Raw genomic sequence first — 16648 nt, forward strand, 5'->3', positions numbered from 1 at the left:
GGACATGCAGTTGCTCAGATGACCCAAGCAGCCCGGTTTCTTCCTTCCCTGTGGGGCCCGCTCCGGACAGGGATTCACAATCTCTTTTGCAGTGGGGCGCACAGCTCATCTGTAAGGGTGAGCTGGGTGCACAGCTCTCAGTGCGGTGGGAGCTCAGTTGCGATGGCGGTGGGTACCCACGGTCCATAAGACCTTCCAGGGAAAGACTGGGTGACCCGTGATCATACTCACAACTTTGCTTCCCCGTGGGGTTTTCTTGCGACTGGGACTCCCAGTCTCAGGCACCCTTGTGCCCACCACTCAGCCCGGGAAAGTGATCGGGACACGCAGGCTTGCGGCTCCAGCCCAGAGACCCAAAGCCCGCATTACCCGGGATTTCTTCCGGGTTCTGGCCATGTGGCCCGAGAGTGGACCTGACTGATTCCCACGCCCTGGGAGCCTCCCCTCACCTGGGAAACATGATCAATGTAGTTTTAGTTCCCAGAGTTCAGTCTCCTGGTCGCTGCACGGAGAGTGCTGTCTCGCTTCTCAGACACAGTGCTCTCCCAGCGCAGCCATCTTAATATAATTTTTTTATTTATTACAGTTTATTCAATTTGTATTCCAACTGTAGCCCCACCCTTGTCCCCTCCCAATCCAGCCCTCACTCTCTACCTCCCTCATCTTGTCCCATGCCCCTTCACCAGTCCATTGCTTAGTGGAAGACCTCCTCCCCTTCTACCTGAATCTAGCCTATCAGGTCTCATCAGGACTGTCTTTCATAGTCTTCCTCTGTGGCCTGGTAAGACTGCTTCCCCTTCAGGGGAAGGTGATCAAAGAGGCAGCCATTGAGTTCATGTCAGGGACAGCCCTTGTTTCACTTACTAGGAAGCCCATTTATAGTCTGAGCTGCCACAGGCTACCTCTGTGCAGGGGGTTTAGGTTATCTCTGAATGGTGCTTGGCTCAAGAATCAGTCTAAGAAAAGAGCCCTGTGCCCAGATTTTTTAGTTCTGTGTTCTCCTTGTGGAGACCCATCTTGGGCATTCTATCTTCCCCTTCTTTCATAAGATACACTGCACTCTGCCCAAACTTTGGCTATGATTCTCAGCATCTACTTTTCTACCCTGCTGTGTAGAGTCTTTCAGAGATCCTCTGTGGTAGGCTCCTGTCTTGATCCTTGTTTTCAACTTCTTCTATGTTTATCCCATTTCTGAATGAAGATTGATCATCTTACCCAGGGTCCTCCTCCTTGCTTAGCTTCTTTAGGTATACAGATTTTAGTATGATTATCCTATATTCATAGGTGGATATATGAATATCCACTTATTAGTGGGTATATACCACTGTGTGTATTTCTGCTTCTGGGATGCCTCACTCCGGATGACCTTTTCTAGTTCCTACCATTTGCCTGCAAATTTCATGATTTCCTTGTTTTTAATTGCTGAATAGTATAACACTGAGTAAATGTACCACAATTTCTATATCAATTCCTCAATTGAGGGACATCTTGTTTGTTTCCAGATTCTGGCTATTACGAATAAAGCTACTACGAACATGGTTGAACACATGTCTTTGTTGTATACTTGAGCACATTTTGGATATATGCCTAGGAGTTGTGTAGCTGGATCTTGAGGAAGCACTATTCCTAATTGCCTGAGAATGTGCCACATTGATTTCAAAAGTGGTTGTACAAGTTTATATTCCCACCAGCAAAAGGGGAGGTTTCCCCTTTCTCCACATCTTCTCCAGAATGTGTTGTTCCTTGAGTTCTTGATCTTAGCTATTCTGATGGGTATAAGGTGAAACGTAAGGGTCATTTTGATTTACATTTCCTTGATGGCTAAGGATGTGTTGAGCATTTCGTTAAGTGTTTCTTAGCCTTTCATTTTTCCTCCATTGAGAATTCTTTGTTTAGCTCTGTACCCCATTTTTAATAGGATTACTTGATTTGTTGCTGTTTAACTTCTTGAGTTCTTTATGTATTCTGGATATTAGCCCTCTGTCAGATATGGGGTTAGTGAAGATCTTTTTCCAATCCATAGGCTGTCATTTTATTCTGAGACGTTTCCTTTGCTTTACAGAAACTTTTCGGTTTCATGAGGTCCCATTTATTAATTATTGATCTTAGAGCCTGTGCTGTTGGTGTTCAGTTCAGCAAGTTGTCTCCTGTGCCATGAGTTCAAAGATCTTCCCAACTTTTTCTTCTAACTGTTTTAGTGTGTCCGGTTTTATGTTGAGGTCTTTCATCCACTTGGACTTTAGTTTTGTGCAGGGTGATAATTTTGGCTTTATTTACATTTTTCTACATGTAGACATCCAGTTAGAGCAGCACCATTTGTTGAAGATGCACTCCATTTTCCATTTTTTGGTTTTGGCATGTTTGTTAAAATCATGTAACCATAAGTGTGTGGGTTTGTTTCTGGGACTTTTATTTTTTATTTTACTTTTATTAATTACAGTTTATTCACTTTGTATCTCCCCTGTACCTCCTCCCCTCCTCCTCTCCCAATTCCCCTTCCCTCTGCCCCACCCGTGTCCCTCTCCCAGTCCACTGAAAAGGGAGGTCCTCCTTCCCTTCCCTCTGATCCTAGTCTATCAGATCTCATCAGGAGTGGCTGCATTGCGATTCCAATGATCCACCAGCCTGTTTCTATGCTAGTACCACACAGTTTTTATTACTGTAGCTCTATAATACAGCTTGAGATGATGAATGGAGATACCTCCAGAAGATCTTTTATTGTAGAAGATTGTTTTAGTGGATTCTGGGGGGTTGTTTGTTTGTCTTGCCATATGACGTTTTGAATTTTTCTTTCAAAGTCTGTAAAGAATTGTGTTGGGAATTGCATTGAATCTGTAGATTGATTTTGGTAAGATGGCCAATTTTATTATATTAATCCTGCTAAGCCATGAGCATGGGAGACCTTTCCATCTTCTGATATCTTCTTCAATTTCTTTTTTCAGAGAGTGGAAGATTTTTTCATACAAGTCTTTGACTTGCTTGGTTAGGTTCACATCAAGGTACTTTATGTCCTTTGTGGCTATTGTGAAGGGTTTTGTCTCCCTAATGTCTTCCTCAGCCCATTTGCCCTCTGTAAACAGTAGGGGTACTGATTTTTTTGAGTTAATTTTGTATCTAGCCACTTTGTTGAAGGTTTTTATCAGCTGAAGGAGTTCTCCCTGGTAGAATTTTTGGGGTCACTCAGGTATACTATCATATCATCTGCAAGTAGCGATACTTTGACTTCTTCCTTTCTAATTTGTATCCCCTTGATCTCCTTTAATTGTCTTATTGCTCTAGCAAGGACTTCAAGAACTATGTTGAAAAAATATGGAGAGAGTGAGCATCCTTGCCTATCACTGATTTCAGTGGGATTGATTTAAGTTTCTGTCCATTTAATTTGATGTTGGCTATAGGCTTGCTGTATATTGCCTTTACTATCTTTAGGTATGTGCCTTGTATCCCTGATCTCTCCCAGACTTTAAACATGAATGGGTGTTGGATTTTGTCAAATGCATTTGCTGCATCTAAGAAGATCATCATGTGTTTTTTTCTTTCCATTTGTTTATATGGTGGATTACATTGATGAATTTTTGTATATTGAACCACCCATGTATGCCTGGGATGAAGCCTACTTGGTCATAGTGTATGATTTCTATGATGTGTTCTTGGATTCAGTTTGTGAGAATTTTGTGGAGTATTTTTGCATCAATGTTCATAAGGGAGATTGGCCTGAAATTCTCTTTCTCTGTTGGGTCTTTGTGAGGTTTAGGTATCAAGGTGACTATGGATTCATAGGATGAGTTTGGTAGTGTTCCTTCTGTTTCTACTTTCTTTTTTCTGAGCCAAAACAATCTTGCCCTGTACTTTTTTTGGATGGGGTACTTTTAATGATAGCTTTTATTTCCTTAGTGGATATAGGACTATTTACTTTATTTACCCAGTCTTCGTTCAGCTTTGGTAAGTGGAATTGATCTAGAAAATTGATAATTTCATTTAATTTTTTTAATAATTTTTATTTTTTATATCAGTTTATTCACTTTGTATCCCACCTGTAGCCCCCTCCCCTATTTACCTGCCTATCACAACTTCCCTCCCTCTTCTTCTCTTATGCCACTCCCCGAGTCCATTGATAGGGGAGGTCCTTCCATCTGACCCTAGTTTATCAGGTCCCATTCAGACTGGCTTCATTGTCTTCTTCAGTGGCCTGATAAGGCTGCTCCCCTCTCAGGTGGTGGGATCAAAGAACCAGCTCATGAGTTCATGTCAGAGACAGTCCCTGTTCCTATCACTGAGGAACTCTCTTGGACACTGAGCTGCCATTGGCTACATATGTACAGGGGTTCTAGGTTATGTCTATGCATGGTCCTTGTTCGGAGTATCAGTCTCTGAAAAGACCCCTGTGCCCAGACTTTTTGGTTCTGTTGCTCTCCTTGTGGAGCTCCTGTCCCTTCCAGGTCTTTCTATTTTGTGTCATATAGGCTTTTGAAGTAAGACTTAATGATTGTTTGAATTTCCTCAGTGTCTGTTGTTATGTCCCCCTTTTCATTTCTGATTTTGCCTAAGGGTTTGTCTATCTTGTTGATTTTCTAAAAAAAAAAAAAAAAAAAAAAAAAAAAAACAAACAACAACAAAAAAAAACAGGTCTTGCTTTCATTGAGTCTTTGAATTGTTCTATTTGTTTCTAATTTATTGATTTCAGCCCTGAGTTTGATTATTTCCAGCCATCTACTCCTATTGGGTGTATCTGTGTCTTTTTTTCCTTGGGTTTTCAGGTGAGCCATTAAGTTACTTATAAGATGTTTCAAATTTCTTCTTGAAAGCACATAGTGCTATGAACTTTCCTCTTAGCACTGCTTTTATTGTTTCCCATATGTTTGGGTGTTTCCCGCCTTCATTTACATTGAATTCAGGAAGTCTTTAATTTCTCTCTTTATTTCTTCCCTGACTCAGCTATCACTGAGTAGCGAGTTGTTCAGTTTCCATGTGAGTGTAGGCTTTTTGCTATTTCTGTTGTTGTTGAGATCCAACTTTAGTCCATGGTAGGATACAAGGGATTATTTCAATCTTCTTATATCTGTTGAGGCTTGCTTTGTGACCAACTGTATGGTTTATTTTGGAGAAGGTTCCATGTGGTGCTGAGAAGAAGGTAAATTCTTTTGTGTTTGGATGAAAAGTTCTGTAGATGTTGTTAGGTCCATTTGATTCATGATTTCTGTTAAAGTCATTGTTTCTTTGTTTAATTTCTGTTTTGTTGACCTGTCCTTTGTTGAGAGTGGGGTGTTGAAGTCTCCCACTATTAATGTGTGGATCTATGTGTTGTTTAAGTTTTATTAATGTTTCTTTTACAAAAATGTGTGCCCTTGTATTTAGGGCATAGATGTTCAGAATTGTGATGTCTTCTTGGTGTAAGTTTCCTTTGATGAGCATGAAGTGACCTTCCTCATGTCTTTTGATTAATTTTGGTTGAAAGCCTATTTTATTAGATATTAGAATGGCTACTTCTGCTTACTTCTTGGGTCTATTTGCTTGGAAAACTGTCTTCCAGCCCTTTACTCTCAGGTAATGTTTGTGACTTAGGTGCATTTCTTATATGCAAAAGATTATTGGGTCTTGTTTAAGTATCCATTCTGTTAGTCTGTGTCTTTTTATTGGACAGTTGAGTCCATTGATGTTGAAAGAGATTAATGACAAGTGGCTGTTAGATCCTTTGATTTTGATGTTGGTTGTGGTAGTTTGTTTGTGTGGTTGGCTACTTTTAGTTTTGCTTTAGTGAGGTTATTTATTTCTTGTATTTTCCTGACTGTAGTTAGCTTTCCTGGGTTGTTTTTTTTCCTTCAAGTATCTTTTGTAAAGCTGGATTTGTGTGTAGGTATTGTTGAAATTTGTTTTTGACATTGAATATCTTGTTTTCTCCATCTATGAGGACTGAGAGTTTTGCTGGATATAGTAGCCTAGGTTGACATCTGTGTTCTCTTAGGGTCTGCATGATATCCATCCAGGCCCTTCTGGCTTTCATAGTCTCTGTTGAGAAGTCAGGTGTGATTCTGATGGGTTTGCCATTATATGTTACTTGGCCTTTTCCCTTTGCAGTTTTTAGCATTTTTTTTTTCTTTGTTCTGTATACTTACTGTTCTGATTATTATGTTGTGGGAGGATTTTCTTTTCTCGTCTAATTCATTAGGTGTTCTGTAGGCCTCTTGTATTCTTATAGGCATTTCCTTTAAGTTGCAGAAATTATCTTCATAGAAGATTTTTCTGGGCCTTGGAGACATGAATCATACTTTTCCTTTATTCCTATTATTTTTAGATATTGTGTTTTCATGTTATCTTGTATTTCCTGGCTGGTTTGTTCTGGGATTTTTTTTTTTTTTTTTAGATTTAACATTTTCTTTGTCAGTTACTTCAGTTTCTTATATTGTTTCTTCCACCCCTGAGATTCTTTCTTCCATCTCTTTTAATCTGTTGATTATGCTTACCTCTGTAGTTCCTGATTTCTTTCCTAAGTTCTTCCTCTCCATGATTTTCTCCATTTGTGTTTTCCTTAATTTTTCCAATTCTATCTTTAGAGCTTGAACTGTTTTGTTGATTTCCTTCACCATTCTAACTTTACTTCCTATTTTTCCTTCAATTCATTCACCTGTTTGTTTCAACAAAGAATCATTTTTTAAATTTTATATGTGTGTGTGTGTGTGTGTGTGTGTGTGTGTATCTGTATGCATATGCAAGTGTCCTTGGACACCAGAGGCTTTGGATCATCTGGAACCAACATTACAGGAGCTTGTAATTCCCTAGACATGGGAACTGAGAACCAAAATTAGGTCCTCTGGAACATCATACTGTGCTATTACAACCACTGAGCCATCTCTCAAGCCTCAAACTTGTATGTCTTATAAGAACAATTTTTTCATTCCATAAGTGTCCAACATATATGGAAAGACAGCTCAAAGGTTAAGAATACATATTGCTGGTGCTGTATAGTTGGCTCAGTGATTAAGAGCATTTGTTGTTGCAAAGGACCCAAGTTCAAGTCCCAGCACCCACATAGAAGCTCACCACCTCTTTAGGCACCAGACATACATGTGGTGCACAGACCGATATATAGGCAAAACATACATACACAGAAAATAATAAAAATAACCCCAAAAAGATTTAAGTAAATACATATTTGCAGAAGACCGTACTTGGTTCCCAGCACCTATGTTGGGTGGCTGACAGCCACCTGTAACTTTAGTTCCAATGAATTCAATACCTTGGTAGGTGTGGTGGTGCATGCCTTTAATTCCAACACTTGGGAGGCAGAGGCAGGCAGGTCTCTGAGTTTGTGGCCAGTCTTGTCTACAGAGCTAGTTCTAGGACAGCCAAAGTTACACAGAGAAACCCTGTCTCAAAAACCAAAGAAAAGAAAAAAAGAAAAAAAAATGGTTTAATGTAAGAAACAAACGTACTACCTCTGACAAATCCCTTGCAGAGTTGGTAAATCAGTATGATATAATTGGTTCTGTCAAGTGGTCTTTGCTCACAAATGTTGCTGGCTCTTTGTTTCCACAGACATACCCTTTCCATACTCCAGTTAATGCAAAGGTTGTAAAGGACTACTACAAAATCATTACTCATCCAATGGATTTACAGACACTCCGTGAAAATGTGCGCAAACAACTCTATCCATCTCGGGAAGAATTCAGAGAGCATTTTGAACTAATTGTGAAAAATAGTGCAACCTATAATGGTAACAGTCCCTTGTTCCTTAACTGCAAATATGACCTTTTAGATTCCTATCTTCTTCATGGTTCTAAATTCAGAGTAGATTACAATAAATGAAAAGCATTTTTGAGTATGAACATCAGGTAGTGTACATTTCAGTCAAGTAATAAGTGTTACTTCTTTTTTGTTTCTTTGTTTTGTTTTTGTGAGACAAGGTTTCTCTGGGTAGCCTTGGATGTCTTGTATACAATTTGTAGACCAGTCTTGATCTCGAACTTACAGAGATCCCTCTGCGCCTGCCTTCCCAAGTGTTGGGATTAAAAAGACCTGTACCACCACTCCTGGTGTGTTACTTCATTTTACTTACACTATTTAATCTTTTTTTTTTTTTAAAGACAAGGTTTCACTGTGTAGCCCTGGCTGGCCTGGAACTAACTATGTAGAACAAACTGGCCTCAAAATCACAGAAATACTTTGGCCTCTTCCTCCCAAATGAGTGCCAGGATTAAAGCCATATTCTACCACACCCAGCCTCCCACTAATTCATTTCTAATGTATTCTCTGGGGAATTGGAGGACTATGTGGTGAAACAGTTGGGGTGAGTAGGGAGACAATAAGGTAAACCTAGGTAAGTTGAAGAGGCATTGGGTGTGGGTGGACTCTACAAAAGATGTTCCTGTGGTGTTGATGATTATTAATACTTATTATTGGTTTATCTTTTAGTTAAACAGTATTGGTTATTCTTAAACCAGCTGTATACCCAAAGCACCACACAGAGACTAGGATTTATTTAATTAACCTAGAACACAATGCTGGGCAATAATTACTCTATCCTAAACCTCCAAGCCCTCATAGCTTCCTCCCATGCAGGTTTCCTACATTATACTTGCTTGGTAGTCATATCTTAGGTCTGGTTCATCTCTCCTGGTATTTCCTCTCCTCTCAGATCTCTCTCCCAGCCTTTCCTCCCATTTACTTCTTTTCTCCTCTGTTCCAGACCAGGCTATCTCACTCTATTCTCTCCACTGCTCAGCATTGGCTGATTATTTTATTGGCAACACGGAGAATAAATAGAAGCATGTTTACACAAACTTGAGACAGCTGATACTTAGAATAAGCATCACAGTGCAGTGTTCCGATTGAAACCAGATAGTGGGGTAGAGAAACAAATATGTGAACTAATAAGGGTATACTATATACATTCCTCATTATACCAACACTGTAGCCATATTTATTTTGTATGTTTTAACTCAGTCTGCATTTTTGTTGCAGGACTAGATGTCGAATTTAAAAAAAAAAAAAAAAGAAAAACCAGGAAAGGCAAGGAGGAAGAAATCAGTGTGCATTAATTCATATATAAATATGGGCATCCAGAGTATAGATAATACTAATAGAGCTATGATGGTCACGTTATTCAATGTCTCGTAACCTGTTCTGTTTTCTTATGTATAAACAGGACAAAAATGATACCTAGATTCTGAAGCTTTCCACATCCAGTCTAACTTATATATCAAATTTCATCTCCAATGACTAGCTTCCATGCCCACTGTAGACTGTAGTCATACTCACAATTATATTTCATTTTAGTATCCCACGTACATTTCCATGTTTTTACATTTTTCTGAAGTTCCCTTTCTTCCTGTCAATGGTGAATTTCCATTCATATTTCCAATTTAAGTCATGTCATCCTCTTCAGAAGACTGATTATTTTTGGATATGGTGGCACATGCCAATAATTCCAACACTTGAGTAGTAGGGGCAGGAGTATCAGGGGTCAAAGTCATCCTTGGTGGCTACATAGTGAGTTCAGGGCCATCTTGGGCTGCATAAGACTCTGTCTCAAAAGTAACAAATAATGACAGCGAGGTCTTTGTTACAAATAAATGCACCTGAGTTCAATCCCCAAAAACCTACAGTGTAAGGAATGAACTGACTCTTGAAAGTTGTTCTGACTACACATGTGCCATGTGTGGCTTATATACCCATATTTACACACACACACACACACACACACATACACACAATGTAATAAATAAAAAGAAGGAAAACTAAAGAAAATTATTTATATGGTAGCTTTTAGGGTAGTCATCTTAATTTAGGTTGCTCATGGTCCTATATGTTTTTCCTGTTATTTACTTGAAAATTTGTCCTTTTTGATAAGCAACATTGAGAAGAGAGCCTGTCACTGAGTTCATGCCAGAAACAGCCCCTGTTCACCTTACTAAGGAACCCACATGTCGACTCATTCTATGGGCTACATCTGAGCATGTGTTTTAGGTTCTCTCCATGCATTGTTCTTTGCTGGGGTATCAGTCTCTGCAGGGCCTTCAAGGGTTAGTTTTATTGGCTCTGTTGGTCTCCTTGTGGAGCTCCTGTCCCCTCCAAGTCTTTCTTTCTCCCCCTTCTTTCATAAGATTCCCTGCACTCTGCCCAAAGTTTGGCTATGAGTCTCAGCCTCTGCTGCAATAACTCAAATCAGTATAGTCTTTCAGAGGCTGTCTATGGTAGGCTCCTGTCCTGTTCTCTGTATTTTCCTGCTTCCAATGTCTATAGCGTTTGTCCTTCTGAGTAAGGATTGAGCATCTTCTCTAGGGTCTTCCTTGTTGTATAGCTTCTTTAGGAGTAGAGGTTTTAATATGTTTATCCTATATTATGAGGCTAATACTCACTTATGAGAGAGTATATACCATGTGTGTCTTTCTGCTTCTGGATTATCTCATTCAAGATGATCTTTTCTAGTTCCTACCATTTGCCTGCAAATTTCATGATTTCCTGTTTTTAGTACCTGAGTAGTATAGCTGTGTGAATGTGTCACGATTTATGTATCCATTCTTCTGATGAGGAACATCTGGGTTGTTTCCAGCTTCTGACTATTATGAATAGACCTGCTATAAACATTGTTGTGCAAATGTCCTTGTTGTGTACTTAAGCATATTTTGGATATATGCCTAGGAATGGTATAGCTGGATCTGGAGGAAGCACTATTGTAATTTTCTGGGAATGCTCCAGATTGATTTCCAAAGTGGTTGTACAAGTTTAAATTCCCACCAGCAATGGAAGAGGTTTCCCCTTTCTCCACATCTTCGCCAGCGTATGTTGTCACTTGAGTTTTTAATCTTAGCCAATCAGATCAGTGTAAGGTGAAAACTCAGGGTCGTATTGATTTGCATTTCCTTGATGACTAAGGATATTGAGCATTTATTTAACTGTTTCTCTGCCATTCAGTATTCTTCTGTTGAGAAGTCTCTGTTTAACTATGTACCCCATTTTTTTTATTGGATTACTTGGCTTATTGTTGTTTAACTTCTTTACGTATTCCAGATATTAGCCCTCTGTCAAGCATAGGGTTGGTGAAGATCTTTTCCCAGGTCGTTTGTTCTGATGAGAGTGTCCTTTGCTTTACAGAAGCTGTTCAGTTTCATGAGGTCTCATTTATTGATTGTTGCTCTTAGAACCTGTGCTGTTGGTGTTCTGTTTAGGACGTTGTCTTCTGTGCCAGTGAGGTCAAGGTTCATCCCACCTTTTTCTTTTAACAGGTTTAGTGTGTCTGGTTTTATGTTGAGGTCTTTGATCCACTTGGACTTTAGTTTTGTGCAGGTCATGAATATGGATCAATTTGCATTTTTCTACATGTAGACAACCATTTAGACAAGTACCATTTGTTGAAGATGCTATCTTTTTTCCATTGTATGGTTTTGGCTTCTTTGTCAGAAATCATGTATGCTTAGATGTTTGGGTTTTATTCTGGGTCTTCTATTTGATTCCATTGATTCTGTTTCTATGCCAGTACCATGCAGTTTTTATTACTGATGCTCTACAGTACAGCTTGAGATCAAGGATGGAGATACCTCCAGAAGATCTGATATTGTACAGAATTGTTTCAGCAATTTTGAGCTTTTTTGTTTTTCCATATGAAACTGAGAATTGTTCTTTCAAGTTATGTAAAGAATTGTGTTGGTAATTTGATGGGAATTGCATTGAATCTGTAGATTGCTTTTGTTAGGATGGCCATTTTCACTACCTTAATCCTACCGATCCATGAGCATGGGAGATCTTTCCATCTTCTGATAGCTTCTTTAGTTGCTTTCTTCAGAGACTTGAAGTTTTTGTTTGTTTGTTTGTTTTTTGTTTTTTCATACATGCCTTTCTCATGCTAGGTTCAAGTAATACCAAGGTACTTTCTGTTCTTTGTGGCTATTGTAAAAGGTGTTGTTTCATTAATTTCTTTCTAAGCCCTTTTGTCTTTTATATACAGGAGGGCTACTGATTGTGTGTGTGTGTGTGTGTGTGTGTGTGTGTGTGTGTTTTAGTTTTGTATCCAGACACTCTGCTGAAGGCGTTTTTCAGCTGAAGGAGTTCTCTAGTAGAATTTTTGGGGTCACTCATGTATACTATCATATCATCTATGAATAGTGATACTTTGACTTCTTCATTTCCAATTTGTATCCCCTTGATCTCTGTTAGCTGTTTTATTGCTCTAGCTAGGTCTTTAAGTACTATGTTGAAGAGATATGGAGAGAGTGAGCAGCATTGCCATGTCCCTGATTTCACTGGGATTGATTCAAGTTTCTCTCTGCTTAGTTTGATGTTGGCTATAGGCTTGCTGTATATTGCTTTTACCACATTTAGTTATGTGCCTTGTATCCCTGATCTCTTTAGAAATTTAAATATGAATGGGTGTCAAATTTTCTCAAATGCTTTTTCAGCATCTATTTTGATGAACATTTGGGTTTTTTTTCCTTCAATTTGTGTTTATGTGGTGGATAACATTGATGGATTTCCATATACTGAACCACCCCTGCATGCCTGGGATAAAGCCTACTTTGTCATGGTGGGTGGTATCTTTTATGTGTTCTTGGATTCAGTTTGTGAGTATTGAGTATTTTTATGTCAATGTTCATAAGAGAGATAGGTCTGAAATTCTCCTTTTTTTGGATCTCTGTGATTTAGGTATCAAGATTACTGTGGCCTCATAGAATGAGTTTGGTAATGTTCATTCTGTTTCTATTTTGTGGAATGGTTGGAAGAGTATTGGTGTCTGCTCTTCTTTGAAGGTCTGGTAGAATTCTGCACTGAAACTATCAGGCCCTGGGCTTTTTATTGGCACAGAGACTTTTGATGACTTCTTCTGTTTCCTTAGGGGATATAGGACTGTTTAGTCTATTTACCTGATCTTGGTTTAGATTTGGTAAATGGAATCAATTTTGAAAGTTGTCCATTTCATTTAGATTTTCAAATTTTGTAGTGTATAGGCTTTTGAAGTAAGACCTAATGGTTCTTTGAATTTTTGCAGTGTCTGTTGTTATGTCCCCCTTTTCATTTCTGATTTTGCTGATTTGGAAAATTTTTCTCTGCCTTTTAGTTAGTTTGCCTAAGGGTCTGTCTATCTTGTTGATTCTTTGAATTGTTTAATTTTTTATTGTTTTATTTGTTTCTAATTTATTGATTTCAGCCCTCAGTTTGATTATATCGAAGGGTCTACTACTCTTGGGTGTGTCTACTTCTTGTTTTTCCTAAGGTTTTTAGGTGTGCCGTTAAGTTGCTTTCATGAGTTGTCTCAAACTTCTTTTTGAAGGCCCTTAGTGCTATGAATTTTCCTCTTATCACTGCTTTCATTGTGTTCCATAAATTTGGGTAAGTTATACCTTCATTTTCATTAAATTTTAGGAAGTCTCTAATTTCTCTTTTTATTTCTTCCCTGGTCCAGCTGTCATTGAGTAGAGAATTGTTTAGGTTCCATGTATGTATCCTGTTGATCTCTGTTAGTTGTTTTTTTTAATTATTATTTTGTTATTTCTGTTGTTGAAGTCTAGTTTTAGGCCTTGGTGGTCTGATAAAATACAAGGGATTATTTCAATCTTCTTGTATCTGTTGATAAATAAAAAAAGGAAAGACTGGCATGTCTACCTAACTTAGTTACTAGGCTGGTGCCTGGGACTTTTAGGTCCTTTAGTAAATGTGTTAAGTGTTGGAAACATTTGTCAGCTTTGAGTTGCCATTTATAATGGTCACTTCTTATTCCTCGGTAGGGCCAAAGCACTCACTGACTCAGATTTCTCAGTCCATGCTGGATCTCTGTGATGAAAAACTCAAAGAGGTAAGAATTAAAGATAAGACAAAGTAGTGGGCATAGTGATATACACCTATAATCCTACCACTTGGGAGTTGGAGATAGGAGGATCGGTAGCTTAAAATTATCCTCAGGTACTTACTGAGTTTAAGATTAGCCTAAGGTACATGGGACTTTGACTCAAAAAATCAAAATAAGCAAATTTAAAACATGAGAAATGCTGTGGTATATGAAGGTGGACAATAGTGGAGTTTAGGAACTAAAGTATTTAACAGAAGGAACAGTGCCTGAGGGAATGACAAATCTCTGGTGTATTTGAGGATAGAGATAAAGATATTATATAGACACTGTCTTCTGTAATTGGGAAAGCCAGTTGCAATGAAGAAAATTCTTTTCTCTAGAATCATGCAGAATTAAGATCCAGAAGCTAGTAACTTTAAGAATGATGATGGAAAATTACTTCCCCAGAGATCTCCTATATCTTACATTACATTTCATTGTTATACCAGAGAAACAGATTTAAAATTTTTTTTTGAGCTTCTTTCTAATCTAGCTTAGGCTGGCTTGGAATTCACTGTATCTAATAGTTGGTGTTAAATTCATGATGCTCCTTCCCCCCCTCAGCTTCCTGAGTTCTAGGATTATAGGTCTGTCTGAGCTACCAGGCCTAGAGACAGTTTAATTTTTAAAAAGTAATCTAAAATAGTTAAAAGATAATGTTTTGGGCTGTTTTTGGTTTGTTTGTTTCTTTCCCTGTGTGCTAGAAACTGAACCAGGGTCTTGCCTTACTAAGTAAGTACTTTACCGCTAAGTTACATCCTCAGGCTCTCTATAAACCCCTGTTCTTACCAGAGAAGGTTGTGGTCCCTTCTAGGTTTGTAAAAGCCCAGGTAATAATGAAACTTGATATTGACATAGATATTTCACCAAAGAAAACATGACTGATAAATATGGAAAACTTTCTCAACTTGGTTGACATAAATTTTGTGTTTAAGCCACACTTAGCTGAGCATTGTAATACATACCTGTAATTGTACCACTTGAGAGTCAGAGGCAGGATGAACACAAGTTCTGGGCCAGCCTGGGCTACACATTGAGACCCGCATCTCAAAATTAACAAAACACCCTCTCCTATTTAGATTTCTCTTTGTGTCTGTTAGAAGGCTAAAGTCCTGTATCCAGTATGGAACTTAAATATTGTTACACAGGGGAGTTGGAGATTCCAAAATCCAAGGTAATCTTTGGCAACATTTCAAGTTCAAGGTTAGCCTGTGACTTATGAGACCCTCTCTTTAAAGAAAGGCTACTGAGACTAAGGATTAAAGATACAGGCAATGAGAATACAAAAGTTTTCATAGTATACAGACTGAAATGAATTTGTTGGATTAAGTTTCCTTACATGGGACTGGAGAGATGGCTCAGAGTTTAGGAATATGTCCTTTTCTTCTAAAGATCCCAGTAACCACATGACAGCTTACAACCATCTGTCGTGAGATCTGGTGCCCTCTTCTGTTGTGCAGGCACAACACTATATAAATAATAAATAAATAAACCTTTTAAAAAGGAGTTTCCTTATATATGTCACTAATCAAGTCATGGTTTCATACTGAATATAAAGCCAGCCTGGAATAAATCGGATATATGCCCTATTAGAAATGCAGAAACAAAGTAATTGTAATAGTAATGTTGTTCTCTAGTCTCAGCATTCATTTTAACAAAAAGAAAATGTTATAAGAGCCTAATTAGTCAAAGATAATTCTTCTTGTAGATAAACTAGTGATGTCTTGGGCTTTTTGTTCTTCATATTATACGAGAATTGAAGGTAAAATACTCTATTTGCTGACATATGTGTTTGTGATTTTTACCTAAAGTATCAATTATCTGGATTGGCCTAAAATTGAATAGTAGATAATTCAAAGGTAAATTTTTGTGGGCTGGAGTCATACACAACTATCTGGACTTTAAACTATATTTAGCTTTTTTTGTGATCACACTTTAAGAAAACTGCGTTCATTTTGCTTTGTTTCATTTCAGAAAGAGGATAAGTTGACACGTTTAGAGAAAGCTATCAACCCCTTGCTTGATGATGATGACCAAGTAGTATTTTCTTTTATTCTGGATAACATTGTCAGTCAGAAAATGATGGCAGTTCCAGATGTAAGTAAACTTTCATGCCAAATATTGTACAGATAGTCCTAAGGGATGGAAAGAAATATACAGGTTAAGACTGTGTATATTAACAGATTCTTTATAATGGTGTACGTCCATAGCAACTGGTGTGTAGTTTTAAATATCAGCCTTTTGCTATATGAATTCATTAACATTGAAAGCAAAGATGCCAAGTGTCTTTGAATATTTTTTATTTTATTATTATTATTTTTTTATCAGTTACATTTTATTAACTCTGTATCCCAGCCGTGTCCCGATCCCTCATTCCCTCCCAGTCCCTCCCTCCCTCCCTCCCTCATCTCCACCGTGCCCCTTTCCAAGTCCACTGATAGGGGGGACCTCCTCCCCATTCATCTGATCCTGTTTTATCAGGTATCTTCAGGACTGGCTGCAAAGCCCTCCTCTGTGGCCTAACAGGACTGCTCCTCCCTTCGGGGGTGGGGAGACCAAAGAGCCAGTCATTGAGTTCCTGTTAGAAATAGTCCTTCCTCACTTTGGGAAACCAATTGGTTACTGAGCTACCACAGGCTACATCTGAGTGGAGGTTCTAGGTTATATCCATACATGGTCCTTGGTTGAATGTCAGTCTCAGAAAAGACCCTGTGCCCAGATATATTTGGTCCTTGTGGAGCTCCTATCCTTTCCCCATCAGACTAGCTCCCCTTCTTTCTTATGATTCCCTGTACTCTGCCAAAGGTTTGGTCATGAGTCTTTGCTTTGAAAACA

The 16648-nt window shown here is 38.5% G+C and overlaps 1 protein-coding gene across 1 annotated transcript in view; it reads left to right on the plus strand.

Moving 5' to 3' along the window:
• LOC110544180 (transcription initiation factor TFIID subunit 1-like) overlaps nucleotides 1–16648 on the plus strand; it is a 120747-nt gene that overhangs the window by 41316 nt on the left and 62783 nt on the right. Inside the window, exons 28-30 of the mRNA XM_060375510.1 lie at nucleotides 7531–7708; nucleotides 13713–13780; nucleotides 15788–15910. Coding sequence (XP_060231493.1) covers nucleotides 7531–7708; nucleotides 13713–13780; nucleotides 15788–15910 — 369 coding nt within the window. The remainder of the gene's footprint in view (nucleotides 1–7530; nucleotides 7709–13712; nucleotides 13781–15787; nucleotides 15911–16648) is intronic.

Source organism: Meriones unguiculatus, chromosome X (assembly GCF_030254825.1).
Source record: "Meriones unguiculatus strain TT.TT164.6M chromosome X, Bangor_MerUng_6.1, whole genome shotgun sequence".
Taxonomy (NCBI): domain Eukaryota; kingdom Metazoa; phylum Chordata; class Mammalia; order Rodentia; family Muridae; genus Meriones; species Meriones unguiculatus.